General features: G+C 42.9%; 1 protein-coding gene across 9 annotated transcripts in view; it reads left to right on the forward strand.

The window, feature by feature from the left end:
* Nucleotides 1-20,071, forward strand: part of AUTS2 (activator of transcription and developmental regulator AUTS2) — a 1,222,405-nt gene that overhangs the window by 1,105,217 nt on the left and 97,117 nt on the right. For all 9 annotated transcript variants that reach the window (XM_075013769.1, XM_075013774.1, XM_075013772.1 and 6 more), the window contains exon 6: nucleotides 4,937-4,985. In XM_075013769.1, the coding sequence (XP_074869870.1) occupies nucleotides 4,937-4,985 (49 nt within the window). The remainder of the gene's footprint in view (nucleotides 1-4,936; nucleotides 4,986-20,071) is intronic.

Here is a 20,071-nt window from a genome sequence, read left to right on the forward strand (position 1 = left end):
CGTGAGGCCGGGGGCAGGACTAGCTGCGCGGGAGGAGAGAGAGGCCCGGGCCGCGACTGGCCGGAGGCGCTGCGGGGTCAGGGGGCGCAGCGCGGGCAGGTGGAGGCGCCGCGGGCGAGCTGGGCTGTCCAGCTGGCGGCGGCGGCGGCGGCACTGTAGGGGGCGTGCCGGGACGGCGGGCGGGCGTGGCGAGGAGGCGGAGCGGCGGCCAGGCGGGGGCGGGGAAGTCCCCCTCGGAATGCGGGCGAGTCTCGGAGCGTGGAGCGCTCCGGGCTAGACGCGGCGCGGGGCGGCCGCTGCAGCGGGCTGGGGCGGCTCCTGCAGAGGCGCCTATGCGGCCAGGCGCCGGGAGCCCTTCGGAAGCAGCTCGGGCGCCTCCTTCGTTGCAGCGCAGCCGCCCCCGCCCGGGGCTCGCCGCCGCCTCGGGATTACAGGCTGCGGAGCGGTTCGGCTGGGACCCCCCCGGGCGCCGCCGGCTCCGATGGAATTCACTTGAGCCCGGCCGGCGGGGAGCGAGAGGCCGGCGCAGCGCAGGGGCAGCCGGCGGGGGAGCGAGCGATCGACTCGTGAGACACTCCGGCCAGCCGCCAGCCTTCCCGCCAGCCCCGGCGCTGCCCCCGGCCGAGGCAGCGGCGCGAGTCCGGGGGGACGCGGCGCAGCGGGGGTGAGGGCGCGGGGCGGAGAGGCGCTGCCCCGGCTGCTGCGGCCGCACATGGCGTTCTTTGTCCTGCCGCCGCTGGGTGATTAGCTCCCTGCGGCCGCCTCGCTCCCCGCCCGCCCGCTTGCCCCAGCCGCCGCTCTCCCCAGCCGGGATGGCTGCGCCGCCGGCCCGGACCCGGCCTGGGAAGGATTAGTTCGGGCGCCGCTCGGAGACTTGGCGAAGCCCCGCGGAAGCGGAGGGGGCTGGAGACCGCTACACGCGCCTTCCACGCACCCGCCATGCGCTCGGGGCTGTCGGTAGCGCCGTCCCCTGGGCCCGCAGGTAAACGCCGCTGGAGGCTGTGACCGGCCCGGGCGCGGGCAGCCCGCGGGGGGCGCCTCTGCCGGGGGAGAGTTCGGCTGGCGCCCGGCGGTGCCGAGCCGCGGGGTTGGGGAGATGCGGGACTGGCTGGGGGACAGCACTGGGCAGTCTGAGGCGGAGCAGGCGGCCTTGGCGGTCCCACTCCCAGGCCCTCTCGCGGGGCTGGGGGTCCCTCCAGCGAGCTCCGCGCGGCTCGGTGTGCTGCGCGCGGGCGCCCGCACGTGGGGGGCGGCTTGGGGGCTTGCACTTCGGGGATGGCTGCTGTCTAGGGCCGGGCCGGGCCGGGCCGGGCGGGAGAGCCGGGGACAGGTCTCGGCTCCCTGGGGGTTTCCCCAGCGTTTTCATAAAGCCTCGGGCTCTGTGTGTGTGTGAGGGAGGGAGACCGAGAACAGGGAAAGGGGATGCAAGAGCGGGCAGGAAGTGCCCCATGTCCTGGGGACCACCCCTGGAAACAGGTCGCACGGCAGGGAGGTGGAATGCGGATGCTCCCTCTGCACAGAAGAGTGAGGGTCCTCCCTGCCAAAGTTGTGCCCGCAGTTCAGTTTACCTGAACCTTGCTAATAAGGGGTGTGCAGGGACAGGGGAGAAGGGGGACGGTCTTGAAGTTACCTGATGCACAGCCTTCTATGGTGGCTCAAGGTATGGGGGCGAGAGGCACAGGTGTGCCTGATGCGAGGTTCCCAAAGTAATTTCATGCACAAGAGGGGGATTTTGCAAGTGCTTGAGCAGCCTGTGTGTGATGCTCTCTTAAATCGTTTTTTAGCCCAGAGATTGCTGATTTCTGTCGTTTCTTTTGTGAGGAATTCAGCTGCGCTTGCTAAACAAAAGTACAAAGAGAGAGAGAGAGGGAGAGCTGTTTATAATCTACTTCAGCATCCTTTCTCACCCTATCCAAGGCAGAGAGATTGATGTTCAAGGCAGGGGTAGGGGTGAAGATATTTTCTGAGGCTAGAATATATATAGAACATGCACTAATACGGTTTTCCAGAAATGCAGTGATCTCTGTACAGTGTCTTTCCATGAGCTACTCAAATAGGTCTCCAGCAGTGGATATTATTTACATGGTAGTGAACCAGCACACATTTTGTCTTATCTCAGGGATTGGAAAGGAAATCTCAAATATCCAAATCCGTTTCCATTAACTTACACAATCAAGATCTGAAAACACATTTCCTCAAATTATTAATCACTGAAATAAAAACTTTCCATTGTTGATTGATAGTAAATTTAAGCTGTAGATATTCAAGAAATTTTAAGTCAAGAATGCTTCCTGACAAACATATTTTAGTGAATTTTCTGTGTTTGTATTAAATGGGTTTTTTGAAAATGTTTTGGTTTTGTTAGATACAGGTGTGATTTGAGTGAGCTAATTAATAATTGAATAAAAATATCAAGTGTGTAGGAATAAAGTATTGCACCACGTTTGGCAGCTATGATTGTTTTTTCTTTCTTTTTTTTAAACTATTAGTTGTGTACTGTGCTGTTTTAAATATGAAGACTTCATTCAGTTTAAAAATAATTCAAGTTCAATCTAGCTGTTGGAGCAAATCAGGTGGTTGCTGATTATTTGCATCATAACTTATGTAGCATTCTTGGGTTTTTGTTCTTTTGTTTTCCTTTTATTTTTGTGTCTTGAACAATACAGTTAAAGCAAAAGAGACATTCGCTCTCCAGCATCCTCTGTCTTTGTGAAATTATTTTCTTTAATTTATTGTGTAATTGTGCTAACAATCACATTCGTGATTTGGGTTGAGGTGCAAAGGTTGTTCATGTAGAATTTATTATGGACCACATTAGGTCCAACTAACCTCACAGGCAGGCTTTGCAGTGGTGTTTCTTAGTGTTTTGCAATGGACGGGGAAAAATAACTGTCACCTGGAAATTCTGAGCTTAGGGAAAAGTACCTTCTTCCCCCACCCCCCATTAACACACCAAGCTTTTAAGAATAACCTCTTTCCCCTTTTTATCCATTTTATGTAGGGGGAAAAAAGTGTTTAGGAAACACACGTTTTCTAGGCTTTTCATGTTTAAATGCTGAATAAATGATTTCTAAAGCTATAAAAATCATTTACAATAAAATAGTTTAATTTTATTCAAAAGCAAAATGATTTGGGAAGAACTTGACTTTTAAGGAGAAGCTGAATTTAGAAAGGCATTAGCAAATGAGATCCAGCCTGAAAGGCTATTATTTTAATCAAAGAACAGGATGATTGGCACAGTTATGAAAGCATGGAGAAATCTCCTGATTTGTCAGAATAATGTCCAACTGCTTTCTAAAACACATGGCTTCCATGATGTGTTCAATTTATACTTCAGTCCCATATTTTCATTAATTTAAAGAAGGGCATCACTAAATAATAAATCCATCACTGGATAATATATTCAAAATTCACAAGGTATTTAATCAGAAAGAAGTATCCTACCTTAGCTTTTAAATAATACATACAACAGTAATCTGGCAAAATCCATTTATAATTTGAGAGGAAATAGAGCAATTTTTAGTAAATAAGAGTATAAAGAGATACTTTGATGTTCAGTTCAATGTATATATGTAGGTGTTACCACATTTTAATGCATTGCATATAAACTCATGTGGAGGTATGCATATATCAGTTTATATATGCTGTATAATATGTGTGTAATACATTTATTTTGCTAGACATAAATTCAGAAATAACTTTCTTAAAAGAGAGAGGGAAACAGACTGTGTGTGTGAGAGAGAGAGAGAGAGACACTAATTTGCTTTCCAAGTACAGGATGTTTTAAAGCTATGTTCACTGAATCCAAATAAACAATACTATATCAGAGCCAAAGACCAAGAAACTATAAAAAATATTTTACAGATTTTGCAATCCTTGTTTTATGCCCTTAATAGAATGTTTTGTTGTGTAAAATATCAAAAGCTTGATTATTACCCAAAACATTGTATCTGAACTATGGTTACACTTTAATAGCTTGTTAGGTGTATTTTTTAAATTCACATGTTATGAATTTAGGGTGTGTGTGTGTGTGTGTGTGTGTACACGTACGGGTACCCATGCATGTACACACATGCACAATAGACATGTAGACTTGAACTTTTCAGTTTTAGGGAAATAAGTTGTTGGTAAGGATAAGCAGTTTCCAGGGATATTTTCCCTTAGCTGACCAGTTAATATTTAGTCATTAGAACAGAGGCATACAGTCATTTTATATGAAACACATATGGTGTTATCAGCCTACTGCTGTGAAATTTATAGCAATAATTTAGAATGGGTATTTTAAAGGAAAAACAAAGACAAAGGTAGCATGATGGGAAAAAATACAAAATAGTGATCCGTTTGTTCAGAGAAAGTCACGTCTTGATTGTTTTGACCAAGGTGAAGTCAGAGCTGTTTCTGTTAAACATTAATAGTGCTTGTTTTAAGAAACAGCACATGAGAGCAGTTCATAGAACCATTGGCCTAAGACTGAAATGCTAAAAATGAAAAAGTGAAATACTCTGGGTCTTAACAGAAAAAATTAATAAAAACAAAGCCCATAGAACTGCAAACCATGAGATTAGAAAGGGTTATTCAAAATACTTGTTTGTCCTAGGCTGCAAAAGGATTATCGGAACAAGTTAGATTGTGTATCATTGTACAAAAATATATTTATGTATAGCTAATATATTGAATAAAGGGTCTTTGTATTTTTTTTAAATTTTTCAGTGGTTAAATAGAATATTTCAAATAAATATCTGCACTGCAGGCCAGTGAAACACAGCCAAATAGCACCATCTTATGGATGCTTTTTTTTTTTTCCTCCTGAAGCTGCAGCTGTCATCAGCTTTCTTGTTTTGTCAACCTGTTTTTTTTTCCTAAGGCATATAAATATACATATACCTCTTTTAATAATATGTGTAATATGTACCTTCTTTTTTCATTGGTGTTTCAGGCTTCTGATGCCAGCTCTGAAAAACTATTCAACACTGTTACAAATAAAGGTAAGACTGCATCTCCATCACAAGTATTTTTTTTTTTTCCTACATGCATTTCTTTTCTTGGCAATTTCAATGGGAGATAAATGTAACTTGTCTTGCAGGAATATAGCAATCAGCTTGTTAGAGCTTTTTATATTTCCCCTGGTTTCAGACGTGTTCTATATGCTTCATAATTGCTTTGCTAAAGCAGTAAAAAAATAAAGACTTTAAATAATGCATTGCCTGCCTGGTCAGAATTAATTTAAATAACAATATTAGGAAATAGTTTATTTTACAAATGGCTTTAATTTAAGCTCATTTAAATAACTGTAACAATTTTCAAAATGTTTTAGCATGATTGTTACTCATCAGCTCCATGATAGACGTGGAATTATGAATAGCCAATTTGTACTGCTGACAGTAATAACCAGCCGGCATTTACTATTCACAGGATAATAGTAATAAACCATGGCTTGCTGTGCAGTATGATTTCTGTAAAGTTAATAAACAATATAGAGGGCCACATTTAAATATGCAATATCCCATTCATTTCTCCCAAACAACAATACAAAGAGAGTGGCTAATGATTTAACAGTACATTAAAGAAATACTTGCCTTAAACCTTTGTCAGTGGGCTTCCATGCAGTGCTTATTTGAAGCAGCATTGCTGAAAATAATGTGGGGGCGCATTTCTTCTCAAGGGCAGGGTGGAGAAAAAGTCTTTAATCACTAGCTGTGCCAGCGTGTATAATTCAAAGACTTATTTGATCTTCTCCTGCCTCCATAACACCCGTTTAGTGGCAGTGCATAACCATTGCTTAGTAAGAAAGTGTGTTTTCAGGTCTAATCTCATGCTGTCATAAATTATAATTTATTGGAGCACTGGAGCAAGGTTTCAGTAGAAAATACAGGCTTGATTAATTTGAAATTTAATCCTTTTTTGTTGTCTAGGTGAATAGTTTGGATGATGACTTATACTGTGTGTTTCTCACATAGTGCTCTTTTTTTGCGGGGGAGCGGGTTGATTGGTTGTTTTGGTTTGTCTTGTTGGATCATTTTTAAATTTGAAAAATGCCACATTCTGCCAATTTCTGTCCCTTTTTGAATCCGTGGAGCTGTGGGGGTGGGGAAGGGAGAGTGGCCTACCTGAGGGCATTAAGTACTCCATTGTATTTGGGATTCCCATGATGATACACTATTTCTGAAATTACTTTGATGCACATTGAATTATATCTATTTTTAATTGCCTTATGGATCAGTATTCCTGTTTTATGTATTACTTCAAAAAGAAGTTATCTTTAAGGGTTTATTTTATTTTGAGGGGTTGAAATAAGGTACCCAACTTGGCAAACTTATATTATCTATTCTGTTTAAATTTGAATTTATAGAAATCCTTCCTGGTTCTTCCCCATGACTAGAAAAAAATGGGTCATCCACCCTCCCCCTTCCACATAAATAAATAAATAAATAAAAGGAAGGCTTGTGTGTTCGGGGACCCAAAGCCGCCAAAGTACAAGTGACTGCATCTTTATTTTGCTAATTTGCTGTAAAAAGCTTTGGAATTTGAGTAGCCCTTTCTTGGTATTGAGCTAGCATAGAATAGAAGCCAATCCGGTGAATCAACATTCCTGACTGATAGCCTGTAACTACGCTGAAGGGATCTCTTCAATTGAAGGCTGAAAAGCGATTGATGAAGACTAGGCCCCTGTTCCTCTTCCTTTCGTTTTTTCCTTCTTAGAATCAAACACATTGCCCACATTCTTATTTTTGTTTACTTACCCGGCTTGATTTGTGGCATCTATTTGGTTGTGAATAACTGTGCTTGACAGGGATCCTTTTCTGCAGAGGTACTTTTCTTTGCTGATTTAGTTCCCTTGAAAGGATTAGGGTTTCTTTGTGTAGCCTAAAATCAACATAGGCTTTTCTAAGCTTTTCTTGGGAAACCATACACAAATAAGCTTTTTAGTTGACGGGTAGATTATTCCTTTGCCCCTGATTTCCATCAAAATGGCATCTTTCTTTTCTCATCCTGAGTTTCCCCTTCAAGCCATATGCTAATTCCTGTTGGCCACATGAATGACAAGGGGGAGAATCCATACAGATACAGGTGCTGAAAAACGAAGCAAACTGGTTTTGTTTTGTTTTGTTTTTTATCCTCCCATGGGGAGAAAGAGATTAAGGAGAAGAGGGTGGAAAAAAACACGGGACAGTTTTTGTAAAAGAATTAACGTTCAAATGGCTAAATATGAGGAAAACCATCCCAGAAAGAGCCAGTATTTAAAGATAATGTCAATAATTGCTTCCAGACAGGTGCAGGGATTCTCATTATGGGCTGAAGTTTGTTGTTAGTCTGCCCTCTTGAGTGTCTGCTGGATGGATGGTTGACTAGGTTGTCAAAGAACTGTCAGTTTGATGCATTTCAAGTTCAAGTTCTCTCTGTCTAGCTCTTGCTCTCTCTTTTCTTCCCCCCACCCATCTGTTTGCAAAAGGGGCCATTTGCTTTAAAGCCAGCTCTTCCCCTGTGTTGCCCAGAGTTCCTTATGCCATAAGCAATGAAAACCAGTCTAAGAAAAGTTAAATTTGCATTCGGTAAACCACATAAAAATATTCAAAGCCCCTGGCTGACTGAGTGGTCTGACAAGGTATGGCAAACTGACAAGCATACATCCCTGGCCTGCCTCTCAAATATCCCTCATCGTTAGTGACCTGCCACATAAATGCACACCTTCGTTCGTTTAAAATGATTTGCATCAGAAACAAAAGATTGTGACAGCATAACTACAGAAGAAGTTATTTGCACAAAAGAAATGACTTTCACTGAAATTTAATTCTTCTTTTGTTGTGTCCTTCAATTTGGGTCTTTGTCTCGTATGCTATAGTCCCCTTTATTCCCATGTGATCAGTTATTGTATTACAGTTGAACCTATAGGCCCAATATACTATCAGAACCCTCTTGTGCTAGAGTCTGTGCAGCCACGAAGCAAGACACAGTTCCTGCTACAGTAAGCATAGGACAAAATTTCCAAGCCACTCAGGAGGCTAAGTTCTAAGTTCCATTGAAAAGAGACTGGGGCATAGAATAAGTGCCTTTGAAGATAGGACCTAAGCATCTAAGGTCCAGATCCTCAAAAGGTGTTTAGATACTTCATTTCCTGTGGGGAAGTTAGATGCCTAATACCTACTAAGTAGCAGGTGCTTTAGAAAATGTTACTTGCAGTCTAAATAAACAGGACTGCCAGAGGTTTCAAGAAAGGAAGTACCATTTTAGGAATAGGAAATAGGAGTACAGAAAGATTAATTGTTTTGCTCAAAGGCGTACAAGAACTCTGTGGTTGAGCTATTATTTAAACACAGATTTCCCGAGTCTCAATCCAGTGCATTAACCATGGGACCTCCTTTCTCCTTTGGGATTTGCCAGATTGAGAGAGAGATCCATGATTAGATTGTACTAGTGGTCTCTGGTAGATCTCCTACTTGTCCTTCAGCAGGCCTGAGAGTAAAAGTCAGTTCCAGGTTATGACTGTAGAGCTGTGTCTAGACTAGCCCCCAGCTTCGAAGGAGGCATGTTAATTATGGTGTTGGGAGATATGCAGCACTTCATTAGGCTAAGTCTCCCCCGCGGCAACTTCAAAGTGTGAAACTTTGCAGCGCTGGCTTGCATGTAGCCGCAGGTCAGCTGCGGGTACTTCGATGTGCCCTTGCTACTTCAGAGTCACTTTCCAGGCTGACCTGCGGCAACATGCAAGCCAGCACTTCGAAGTTGCCATGGGGGGTGGTGGAGATTTAGCCTAATGAAGTGCTGCATATGCAGCACAGCACTTGATTAGTAATCTCCCAACACCCTAATTACCATGCCCCCTTTGAAGTTGGGGGCTAGTCGAGACACAGCCTAGGTGCTTTAAAAGGATGTCAACTTTCCTTTGAGGTTTGAAAGCATCGACACAAAACTGTTTGTCTGGCCAAGCAAAACAAAAGAGCAGTCCTGTAGTACTTTAAAGACTAAGAAAATAATTTATTGTTAACCAAATTTTGTAGTTTAGTTTTCCAGAGTTATGAAGATCCATTGTATTTTGATAACAAATACTGCTCGTAGTCACAGTTTGGCAGCAGGCAAATTCCCCTACTGCCTCTGTGTTCAATGTATGTTAACCTCTTTCCACAGAGAATTGATTCCCCTGAAGGGGAAAGTATTTGTCAGCCTATTGAGGTTTTATTCTGTACACTATATTCTGAAGGCTCCTTTGATCATGAGCCCAGTTAGGCTGTTACAGTTTTTCATGTTCAAATTGTTTACAGGATGTTCATGTAAACTTTATGAATCCATCTGCCTTAGTGCCAAAGCCAGCTGTCTGGGAATTATGTAGCTTCTCAGCATGAAGTAGATAGATGAGTGTGGGTTGCCAGTTGTCCGTGATGCCTGAAATGCTCGTGGCAAGCCTTTGCTTTTTAGGTTGCTCTTGAGAGAGATTGTCCTCCAGAAAAACAGGCATATGTTCTTGATTCCTGCGTGCCTGTTGGGGCCATCATTTCCTTAAGATCCCCTGCTCCATCTGTCTTTGCAAATAGGAAGTGCAGTGAAAAAGATATATTTCTCTTCCCTAGCCCAGTTCACAAGAATTCCTTTGATGGAACAGAGGTGCTTCTCTCTCCAGGTGATCCAGCATCACCCCATATCCTGTATTGAGTGTAAGTGGCTTCACCGCTACATAAAAAACACACACACAATCTCAACATACCTAAGTTCTGCAATAAACTATCCCCAGGTCCATCCATACTCGGCAGGCAGATAACCCCCATCTTTGCCTTTTACCATCTTTGGAACCTAGAGTAACCCGTCTCAACCTACTCACTCCACTACTATCTTCTCTTTTTTCTGGCTGCCGCATTCACATTTTAGTGCTTCTCTCTCTGCATATCTAACAGTGGATGGAGTGTGCATTCCCAGTCCACTCCTACTGAGCTACTTATGTGGGGGCTCTGCTGCCCTTGGAAACTTAACCAGCTGGCTGACGAAGCCAAGAAATTATTGAACTCCGAAAGTGGCTCTGTGCTTGCAATTGATTTCTTTGTGCTTCTGAAGTCTAAATGGGACTGTGACCCAGGTATGGCCATGTCTACATTACCTGGAAGATTGACCCGCTTGGAGTCAATCTTTGGGAGTTTGATTTCACACGCCAGGTGGAGACATGTGAGATCGAGCTCTCAGGTTGGCATTCGACCCTTCTACTCCTTACTGTCACGAGGAGTAAGAAGGGTTGACAGTGAGGACGGCCAGGTAAATCAATTGCAGTCGGTCGATTCTAGCCACGCAGTTGTGGTAGCTCGAAGTGCGTATTTCCAGTCGACTTACGTGCCTAGCGTAGACCAAGCCTGTGTCTCCAAAGGAGAGATTTTAAGTTGGGTCCACGGCCTTTGGGTCACAAAGGGTCCCGATGTAGAATTAAAAGACAAATTCATCTGACAGGCAGGCCATATCCACGATATTCTGTGTTGCCATCCAGTCAATGAGAGGCTAGGCTGAAAAATCTCAAACCGTTTGGTGAGGTTGGCTTTTTTGAAGACCTCACATTTCGTACAATGAGACAGTTGGACTAGGAGAAGCACTAAAGCAAAGCCTATCTTTGGAGATTTAAAAAAGTGTGCATGGGTAGGGAGGGATTCTTGTTTTGGGGATTGCCTTTTGCTCTTTCTAGAAGAGAAAGCTTATGACATAAATTTGTCAGCCTTTAAGGTGCTACAGGACTTCTTATTTGTGAAGCTACAGACTAACACAGCTACTCCTCTAAACAAAGCAGACAGTTCTGTAGCACTTTAAAGACCAACAGTGTTATTTATTAGGTAATTAGCTGTCCTGGAAAGGACCTACTTCTTCAGATTCTGGAGCAGAACTGAGAAATCAGCTAAATATAAAAATTAAACTAATGGTAGAGTGGGAGAGGAAGAGGAATATTTAGCTAATTCTTCAGTTCTCTCTGTTCTGCTCCAGAATCTGAAGTGTCGTTCCCAGAAAAGGTCATTACCTAATAAATAATATTGTTAGTCTTTAAGGTGCTACCAGACTGCTTACTTTGTTTTGCAAAGGCACAGAGTGGCAGGGGCTACCCCTCTGACACAGCTGCTTCTCAGACTTCTGGAAGAGAGTTATTTTTATGTTCTGAAGGTTTTATCTGAACAAAAATCTAATTGTATAGGGTCACATACAGATGTTCCATATCCCTCAGCACCAATACATTTTGCACTACTGAATGCAAAATGCATTGGCACTGCCAGTTGTTTACGTGGTGGATTGTTCTGCTGCCCTTAGTGAGGGAGCATAGTTTTTCACTATACACATCTGCATGCCGTCTTCCCTCCAGTGCTCAGGTCACAGTCTCCTCCTCAGCACACTTGCACTCTATCCTTGCCTCATACACAGTTACATTGTGCCCTTTCTCCACAGCTAAAGTTGCTAGACCTGTAGTGTCCCAACATGCTAGTCACATGTGTATTTAGCCAGTTGAGTGTGGTGAATTGGCTTGTACAGTAAACATATTTTCAGAATAATGTGGGTAGTTCGCTATAGCCACACAACTGGTAGGACACCATGGCGAAGGAATGCTCAACAGCGAAGGAAAGTGAGATCAGGCTGCCAACTGTGAAAGAGAGTGTACAGGCTGAACCTCTCTAATCTGGAACTCTCATATCCAGCAACATCCATAATGTGGCATGATTTTAGTTAGCTGGATGACTGCTTATCATGAGTATGACCAAGTTTCCTGTGTTTCCAGCCACCAGTCCTGGCTCTCAGTGTTCAGTGCTATTATTTAGTTTAGTTCTAAGAGTCCAAGATACAGTGGAAGTGTTGGTAATGCAGCTAGACAATATTGACCTCCTGTGGTCTGGCAATTTCTCTCATCTAGCAGTGGTCAGGTTCCAAGTTCAACCTGTATCTATAAATAACTCTCATTTCTCGATTCAAGTATTAAAAATACAGCACAAATAGTTCTAAGCGATTATGGTTTATTGGTGTGCCTAAAATTATCATTTGGAAATATAATTTTAAGAGGCTGTGCCCATTTTCACTTACAGTTTAATATAGCTATCAGATACTCCTGTTTTCTGAATGTCTGATCTTGTCCTTTAAGAATTCATTTGAAATAGTTGATTTTAGAAAAGTCAAACTAATCCACAGTTTGCGAGCAAAAACAGCAATATTTACTAAAGCATAATTTTCTCTCTTCTGGCTCCAGTATTTATTTTGTAGATTAAGCTCTATTTGAGTTTCTCAGAGAGACTTATCAGCACTGCCCCATAAAATGCCAGTAACCACAAAAATCAAGTCAAAATAAGATTAAAAATTCTTTACAATAGACTGTTTTGATTACTAAGATTGTGACATGAACTACTTGTAGGTTAGCGGAGTCCAGCTTAGACTCTGGCATGAAATTTCATAAATGAAAAGGCCTGCCGACCTCGTCTATGTAGACTATTATTAGTCCCTCCACTGTAATAAACCGTTGTTTTCTCTGAAAATGTATGTTTATTTAACTAGGTCTCTCTTTGCTTCACAATCTGGATTCTATTCAGTCAGTTACCACTCCAATTAACTAACAATTATTTAACATTAACAGTAATTACAGACGCCAGTTAAGCGCCTACAGATGTCAACTGTTAGCTTTGTACCTAATCACTCAATGAAATGGAGAAAGTTCAACAAACATCAATTAGCCAAGCAATTAGTATGAGTTAGGAAAGAGCATGTTATCATGTGTGAGCTGATTCAATTTATTTTATTTTGTCAGTAAAACACACACACACACAGACAAGCAGCAATAAATTATCAAGATTAGATAAAGCTGTATTGTTTTGTTGCTTACACAAGCTTTTTCCTCCTCTTTTTTCCTAGTATAAGTTAAACATACCTTACCATGCATTTCTTATCTTTACAAATATATATCATTTCAGTTGGAAAAGTACAATAATGGCTCTTTTAAAACTACAGATTAGAGATTGTTGGCTCCTAACTGGTATTAAATCAGTAGAAGTTAGGCTCCTGAAGACCTGGGCATATGGACGCCTTCTCGCTTTCACCAGTTTTACACCCACATATGAAGTTATTCTCTTACTAGAGGAGAATTAGTGAACGTACACAGCTGCAATGCATATGTGATTTAAGAGAAGACTGAATACTGTTCAGTGATTCCCCCCCCATACTGCTTTTACATTTCTTTATATTTAAAAGCCTAGTGTGTGATTAAATCAGTTCATTTAGGTAAATAACTTGGGCCTAAAGTGCAGTCTTCTGTGTACATGTGATTTGTGCTTCTTTTGCCAGCTCTTGAGACCAGTCCCCCTTCACACCAGCAAAACATAGCTCTCTTTGGCAGCCCAGTCTCCTCCTGCAGATATGCAGTTGATCAGCTATTTATCTGAGGCAAGGTGGGTGAGGTAATATCATTTATTAGACCAGCTTCTGTGGCTGAAAGACAGTGACAACGAGCTCCTCATCTGCTGTATCTTTCTCGTATCCTGGGGCCAACACAGCTACAAACAGTACTGCAAAAAGCTACTGGTTACTGATTAAGGAATAACATCCCCCTTAACTGTGCCAGACCTCCATACTGCAGATTTTATAGAGCCCTATGCAAATATTTGCATCCATGTCTGTATCCACAAAAATGACTAAGTATACCATAAACCCAACTATACAAATGAATATAACCTTCTTCGTCAGTGGACTCTATGGTTTTTAATATGCCTCGTAACTATGATTTTAAGCTGATGAGTCTTTTATATTAAATGACCACCAGTTGAACAGAAAATAGATCCTTCATCATGCTGGCCTACAGCTGTGTAGCAAAGTCTCACAACTGAGAGACTTTCAGCAGATTTAGTAAGCAGATGTAAATACCTTCAGTTGTTCCAAAAACCAAACCAAATTGGCTTTTCATTTCAGTTGTCAGCTGTACACCTGAACGGAGTTGCTTTTAGCCTTGTCACAACCCCAGCATATCTGTAACATGATACAACGTGATATTACATGTAAAACAATCCTGTAGAACGTGACAGTACTTGTTCATTCAGGGTGCCCCAGGGAAGTCAGTGGAGTCATGCACGTGAGTCTTTCTCAAAGTGTGGGAAAGGAGTTAAGAGTAGTAAACACATACCCTCTGATTGTTCTCCGAGATGTATGCCTACACTAGGAATGCTATATGACTGGCATAATGCTCCCTGTATTGGTGGAATCCTTACTCCCCATTCCCATGAGCCAAACAAGCTATACCAATAAAAGCATAGTTTTGTGAGTATGACTGCATCTGCATAATGTCTGCTACTGCCAGAGCTATACTGGGCGAGGATCCAAACCCCTTCTAGGTCCTGATCAACAGAGCTGTGCTGGTAGAAGTTTGTAGGGTAGAGTAAACCTGAGATGGAGCTTGTTTGAGGTGTGGATTATGCTGCGTAAATGGTAGAAATTCTAGTGCTCACTAACTGGTCCATGTGGATCCTGCTAGCATCCCCTGAAAGTGCCTAGTGCACTTGAATATAGTACTGTTCGAAGCAGGACCAGGTTAATATTCAGTAGTGAACTTCTCGTGCATATTGGCAGGATCCTCACAGGTGAGAACTCTATAATGCACATTGAAATTCACACCTGTCTAGTGTGGGCTCATGTACGTTGTAGATAAGCCCTCAGCTTTCCTTTAAAGAGAGAGAAGAAAAAGGAGTGAGTCTCTAGATAGGAGGGGCAGAAACCCTCAAGTGTGACCCAGTGTAACCAATGTAGTAGTATTTGCTTGAATGTGTGAATAGCCTGAAACAAGGCTCTGAGGTGTGAACAGGTATTTGTTTCAGTGTGAGCTAATTCCGTTACCAGTGATGGTATCTGAAATGTTAAAGTTGTTAACTATGTCACTGCTCATCAAGGCATCTGAGAAATGAGATGTTCATATTGTGGATCTACACTTGCACGTCCTAAGTATGGAATGGATTGAAGGCTCGCATCCTTATTCAGTGTAGTTCAAGAGTGGTCCCTTGCTTTGTCCATATTTAGGCCCCAGTTCAGCGACTTCAGTACATGCGTAATTTAAGCGCTTCTTAACATTAAGACTCTACATAAGTACTTTAATGGATTAGAGCATAGTGGCAAATCTTGAGAGGTTCTAAGCACTTTCAGCATCTTGTGAATGCCTCATTATTTAGTCCATCTACTTCACTTGAGATTGCACCTATGTAACTGAAGGCAGAACTTGACCCAGGTCTTGACTACACACAAAAATTATAGCTACCTAGCAACATCACTCAACATCCCCACAGAAGCAATCAAGGCAGTTAGTGAGACATCAGTCCACATGATGTATAATCTGTTTGGGAAAATTCGGGACATTGAAGAGATCGCACAAGACTGGAAACATGGCTACCTTATCAAGCTTCCAAAGAAAAACAACCTGAAGGAATGCAAGACCTGGAGGGTCATCACGTTACTGTCTATTCCAGGAAAAGTGGTGAATAGGATTTTCTTGGAGAGAATGAAGACAGAAATCGATAACAGCTTAGGAAGAACAGGCTGGCTTCCGAAGCGAGAGTTCTTGTTTGAACAAAATAGCAACTCTGAGTGATCGTAACAGTCACTCAACTGGAACTCACCCCGTACATAACCTCCATAGACTTTGAAAAAGCCTTTGACAGGCACTGATAGAGACGCTTTGTGGAAACTGCTGCAACACCATGGCATCCTACCCAAAATTAACTTGATCCATTCAACATATGAACCCTCGACATACCAAGTTGTTCACAATGGTGTCTTGACGGAATCCTTCAGCATACTGTCAGGAGTGTGACAAAGGTGCCTATTGTCACTTTTCCTGTTCTTGATCACAGTGGATTGGATTATGAACAGGACAGCAGATGGCCATCAACGAGGCATTCAGTGGATGCTTTTCAAACAGCTAGAGGATGTTGATTTTGCTGATGTTGCCCTCCATTCACATCAACATGAAAGAAACGGTCACAACACTAGACAAAACTGCGTCAATGACTAGACTCAACATTAACAAGACCAAGACAACGCGGATCAACTAGTCCACCACCATCACACTGCAAGGGGATGACCTGGAAGATGTGGAGCAGTTTACCCGCTTGGGGTGTATTATGGGCATAGATGGAAGAACGGATAAGGGTATCACTGCAAGGACAGGGAAAGCAACAGCTGCATTCACAACTCTCCGTCCCATATGGAGTTCACAAATAATATCTGTGAAGACAGAACTGCAGATCTTCAACATAAATGTGAAGAGTGTGCTTGTATGGATGCGAGACCTGGTGTATTAAAAAGTCTTCAAATTCCAAGCTATAGACATTCATAAACAGATGCCTATGATACATAATTCACATCAAATGACAAGACTTTGTCACAAAGGAGGAGCTTTGGAACAGAGAGAGACAAAAACCAAATGACATTTGAAATCAAGAGAAGAAAATGGTGATGGCTAGGTCACGCTCACAGAAAACTGTCATCCAGCATAGTCCGTCAAGCTCTCACATGGAACCCTCAAGGAAAACGCAAAAGAGGAAGACCTCAGACAACGTGGAGAAAGTCTGCTGAGATTGAAGGACAACAACTGGGATAATCATGGAGCCAGCTAGAAGTTTTGTCCCACGATGGGGTGAAGTGGAGGAGACTTGTAGATGACCTATGCTCCATGCAGAATACAAGGATTAAATAGTAGTAGTAGTAGTAGTATCACTGAGGGCTTTGAGAAATTTCATGCTGCATGTGATATAGGCAGATCAATATAGATGTCACTATAGACATTGCTATGGTAATAGAAGACCTAGGCTGCGTGTACACTGAGAGAAATTCACATTTAAGGCAGTTAGCTCCATATTGCAACATGACTATCTTCGTTGTAAACACCATTAGTTTGATTTAGGGAGCACTAATATCAATATCATAACATCATTGAAATCGGCTGGTTGTAGCATTGTTTGAATTTAAAAGTGTGGTTAAAGGCCAGTGTGGAAGCACTGTTTCTTAAAATCAAATTTATTAACCGCCAGAGGTGTCCCATATGTACCCCATAATGCCCCACAGTGCTCTGCTCTGGCCTCTTGCATCTCCGCTGCTCTCCAGGTGGACAGGAATTAAATAACAGGATGACCATGAATTTCATTTCAGGACTAGGAAGCCCATGGCTGTGAGGTCATGTTTGTATGAAGGGCTGAGAAATCTGTTTGCCTTTGCCATTAGCACTGTGAGCTTATCTACCCGTTACAAATGGCCCCAACACAGAGTTTGTAGTTCTCTCTCTACATCTGCTAGCTGAACACTTGGTGTTTTTTTATGTGCTGCCTCATGCGAGCCGCTGTCCCACCACACCACACAGCAGCCAGGCTGTTGTGGGGGTCGTGCTTGTGTGAGAAGCCAAGAAACTTCTTACAGTTTACATTTGTGCAGCCCCCCCCCCACCCCCCCGTTGCTATGCTGTTGGGGTCTTTCCCACGCCTAGACACATCACATGGCTAGCCCCCGACCCAGTAAAAAGATGTGCCTGCCGTTTGGTTCTGACCATGCTGCCAGGCAACACCATGTCCTGACTTGCACATGGTGAGGACTCCAAGGGTGGAAAAGATTTCTGGGGGCTTCTTGCTGCCCAGGGGGAAGTTTTCCCTATAGCTAAGATTTCTGAGGGCTTGTTGCTGCCCAGGGGAACTCCTCCACTGGTGGCTAAGAGTTTTGTGGCCTTGCTGCCACCGGGGGAATGTCTTCCCCGGTGGCTAAATTTTCAGGGGCTTGCTGCCATCAGGGGAACTGCTTCACCTCACCCCCCCACCCCCAAGTCAAACTTCCGCATGCCCCACCACCACCACAAGGGCACTGGAGACTAGTTGTTGCTGGGGGGGTAGTCTCAAGCCACAGCCCCCACAGCCAAAAGTGTTTCACTGACCATGTCAACTGGCCATTCAACCTCCCAAATGTTTAACACCCCTCCCCACACAATGCCAGTGAAATTTGGCAAGTCCCAATCCCCCATGTTGGCAATGTTTGAGTAGTGAAGAGGGAAGGCAAAAATCTTTTTTCCTAGCCTTTTCTATCCTCTTTCTTCTAACTTTTGATCCCTTCACGCAGGGAAGACTGGGTGGAGGGCCAGTTGAGTAACTAGACTGTGCACAGAAACTTTATAATGAGCTGGGAAGCCAAAAACCCTCTCCTACCAAAGTCCCCCCCCCACCCCCCAAAAAAAACCTTTACAGTGTACTCTTTCTTCAAGCTTTACATTTTTTCTGTATTATTTTTCAGGGATCAGATGTAATGAGGGGAGGGGGGACAGTTGGTGGAAGACCAACTGAGAAGGCACGCACCTGCTTTTTATAAAATCTTTGATCATTCAGTTACAGCTACAATTTTAAAAAGTAATTTAGTTACAGAGGAAGGAGATTTCTGTTAAATTGGCAATCTGTGTTGATGCTCTAGTTTTTCATCCCTCCACCTGGAAAAATAGACCTTGGCTTACCACGGGAGGGCAATGCAGTGTGGGAAGATGTCAAATACCACCAACTACTTGCGGCACATTTTTTCCCATGCTGCACTAGCGAAAATACCCACAATGTTATGGGGACGAGGGAACTATGGGATAGGTTCCCACAATGCACTGCTGCAACAGTGTGTTTGCCAATGGAGCGTGGCATCAATAAGTTGACTTTGTGAGGCACATGTGGCGAGATGAGGATAGTCAAATTTGAGTTTATAAAATCCATTGTTACAAAACTGATATTAATTAATTTGACTTTCTCATAGGATAGATGTAGCCTTAGTGTCGTTTCTTGGAAAGGTAGATTACCTGTGTTGATAGACAAATGCCTTCCATCCATGTGGGAATATCTGTGAGACAGTGTGACAGCTGCAATGCTGTTTCTCTGTTGCTGTAGCCACTGTCACTTAGACATGCGCTCAGTATCAGCCTGTATGTGAAATTTATTTGCTGTAAAACTGTTTTCTAAACTTGATTTGATTAGTAACATTCTCCTTGTTTGTCTGGAGCACACTGAGGAATGCATCAAGTGGTGAGTGATTGTGTTTGGGAAAGGGTGTTTTACGGTGCTCAACAAACTGTTTAAATGGTCAATGTAAACTTATACTGAAGAGAGAACCAATAAATTGGTTTGAGGGCCCTTTGGAACAGCGTCTGACCTTGAATTGCGTGTGCTAATAGACCGATGCAAGAGGTAGATTTATTTTTTTCTTCTACGGTCACCTGAAAAAAATGTTTTCCCCAGTCATTTCTCTTTCTTAAAGATTCAGAGCTAGAATTTCAAGTGTCAGCTAGCTTTCTGGATGGCTCACTTTTTGCATTACCAACTTCAAGCTGCAAAAGGCCTCATTTCCACTAGGGCTGAGCACCCAGGACTCCCACTTGATGGCTACCAATGCATCTGATAAAGTAGGTTTTATCCCCAAACCTTATGCTTAAATAAATCTGCTAGTCTTTAAGTTGCCACAGGACTCCTTGTTGTCTTTGAAGATATAGAGTAACATGGCTACACCTCTGAGACTGATTTTTTGCAGAATTCCCATTGCAGAACTGTGGGAGGTTAGTACCTCTGCAGATGAGGCTAGATGAAAGTAATAGAGGCAATTAACATAACTGAACACCAGCATGACCTCTGTTTTTATCCATGAGGAATAAATTTTATGTGCACTAAGGCATGCGCAGATGTTCACCACCAGTAGAAAAATGTGCTACCAGCTGTGGGTGCTCCACTAATGAACTGGGTGGCATTTAACTCTCTCCTGGGTGGTCACCCAAGCATTCAGTTTATAGGGAATATTGGTAGAGGCTTCTGAAAATTTGAGTGTTATTGCTTTGTGGTGAGTGGTTCAGAATAGCAAATGCGTGTTGCAAATGTAGTTGCATTCTAATAAACACATTTGCAGAAGGCTATCTCAGATTAGTAATAGTGCAATCTTTAGTTGATTTATTACGTCAGTTATGCAAACATTTAAACGTCATGGCTTAAATTGTTATTTTTTAAAAATTATTTGGTGATTCAAAATAGTAGTTTTCCTTGCTATTTTATAATTCGCTTGTTCACACAATCAGCTTGTCCCCAGATTTCACTGGGTTTTCTAC

The sequence above is a fragment of the Carettochelys insculpta genome, chromosome 19 (genome assembly GCF_033958435.1).
Source record: "Carettochelys insculpta isolate YL-2023 chromosome 19, ASM3395843v1, whole genome shotgun sequence".
NCBI classification, from domain to species: Eukaryota; Metazoa; Chordata; order Testudines; family Carettochelyidae; genus Carettochelys; species Carettochelys insculpta.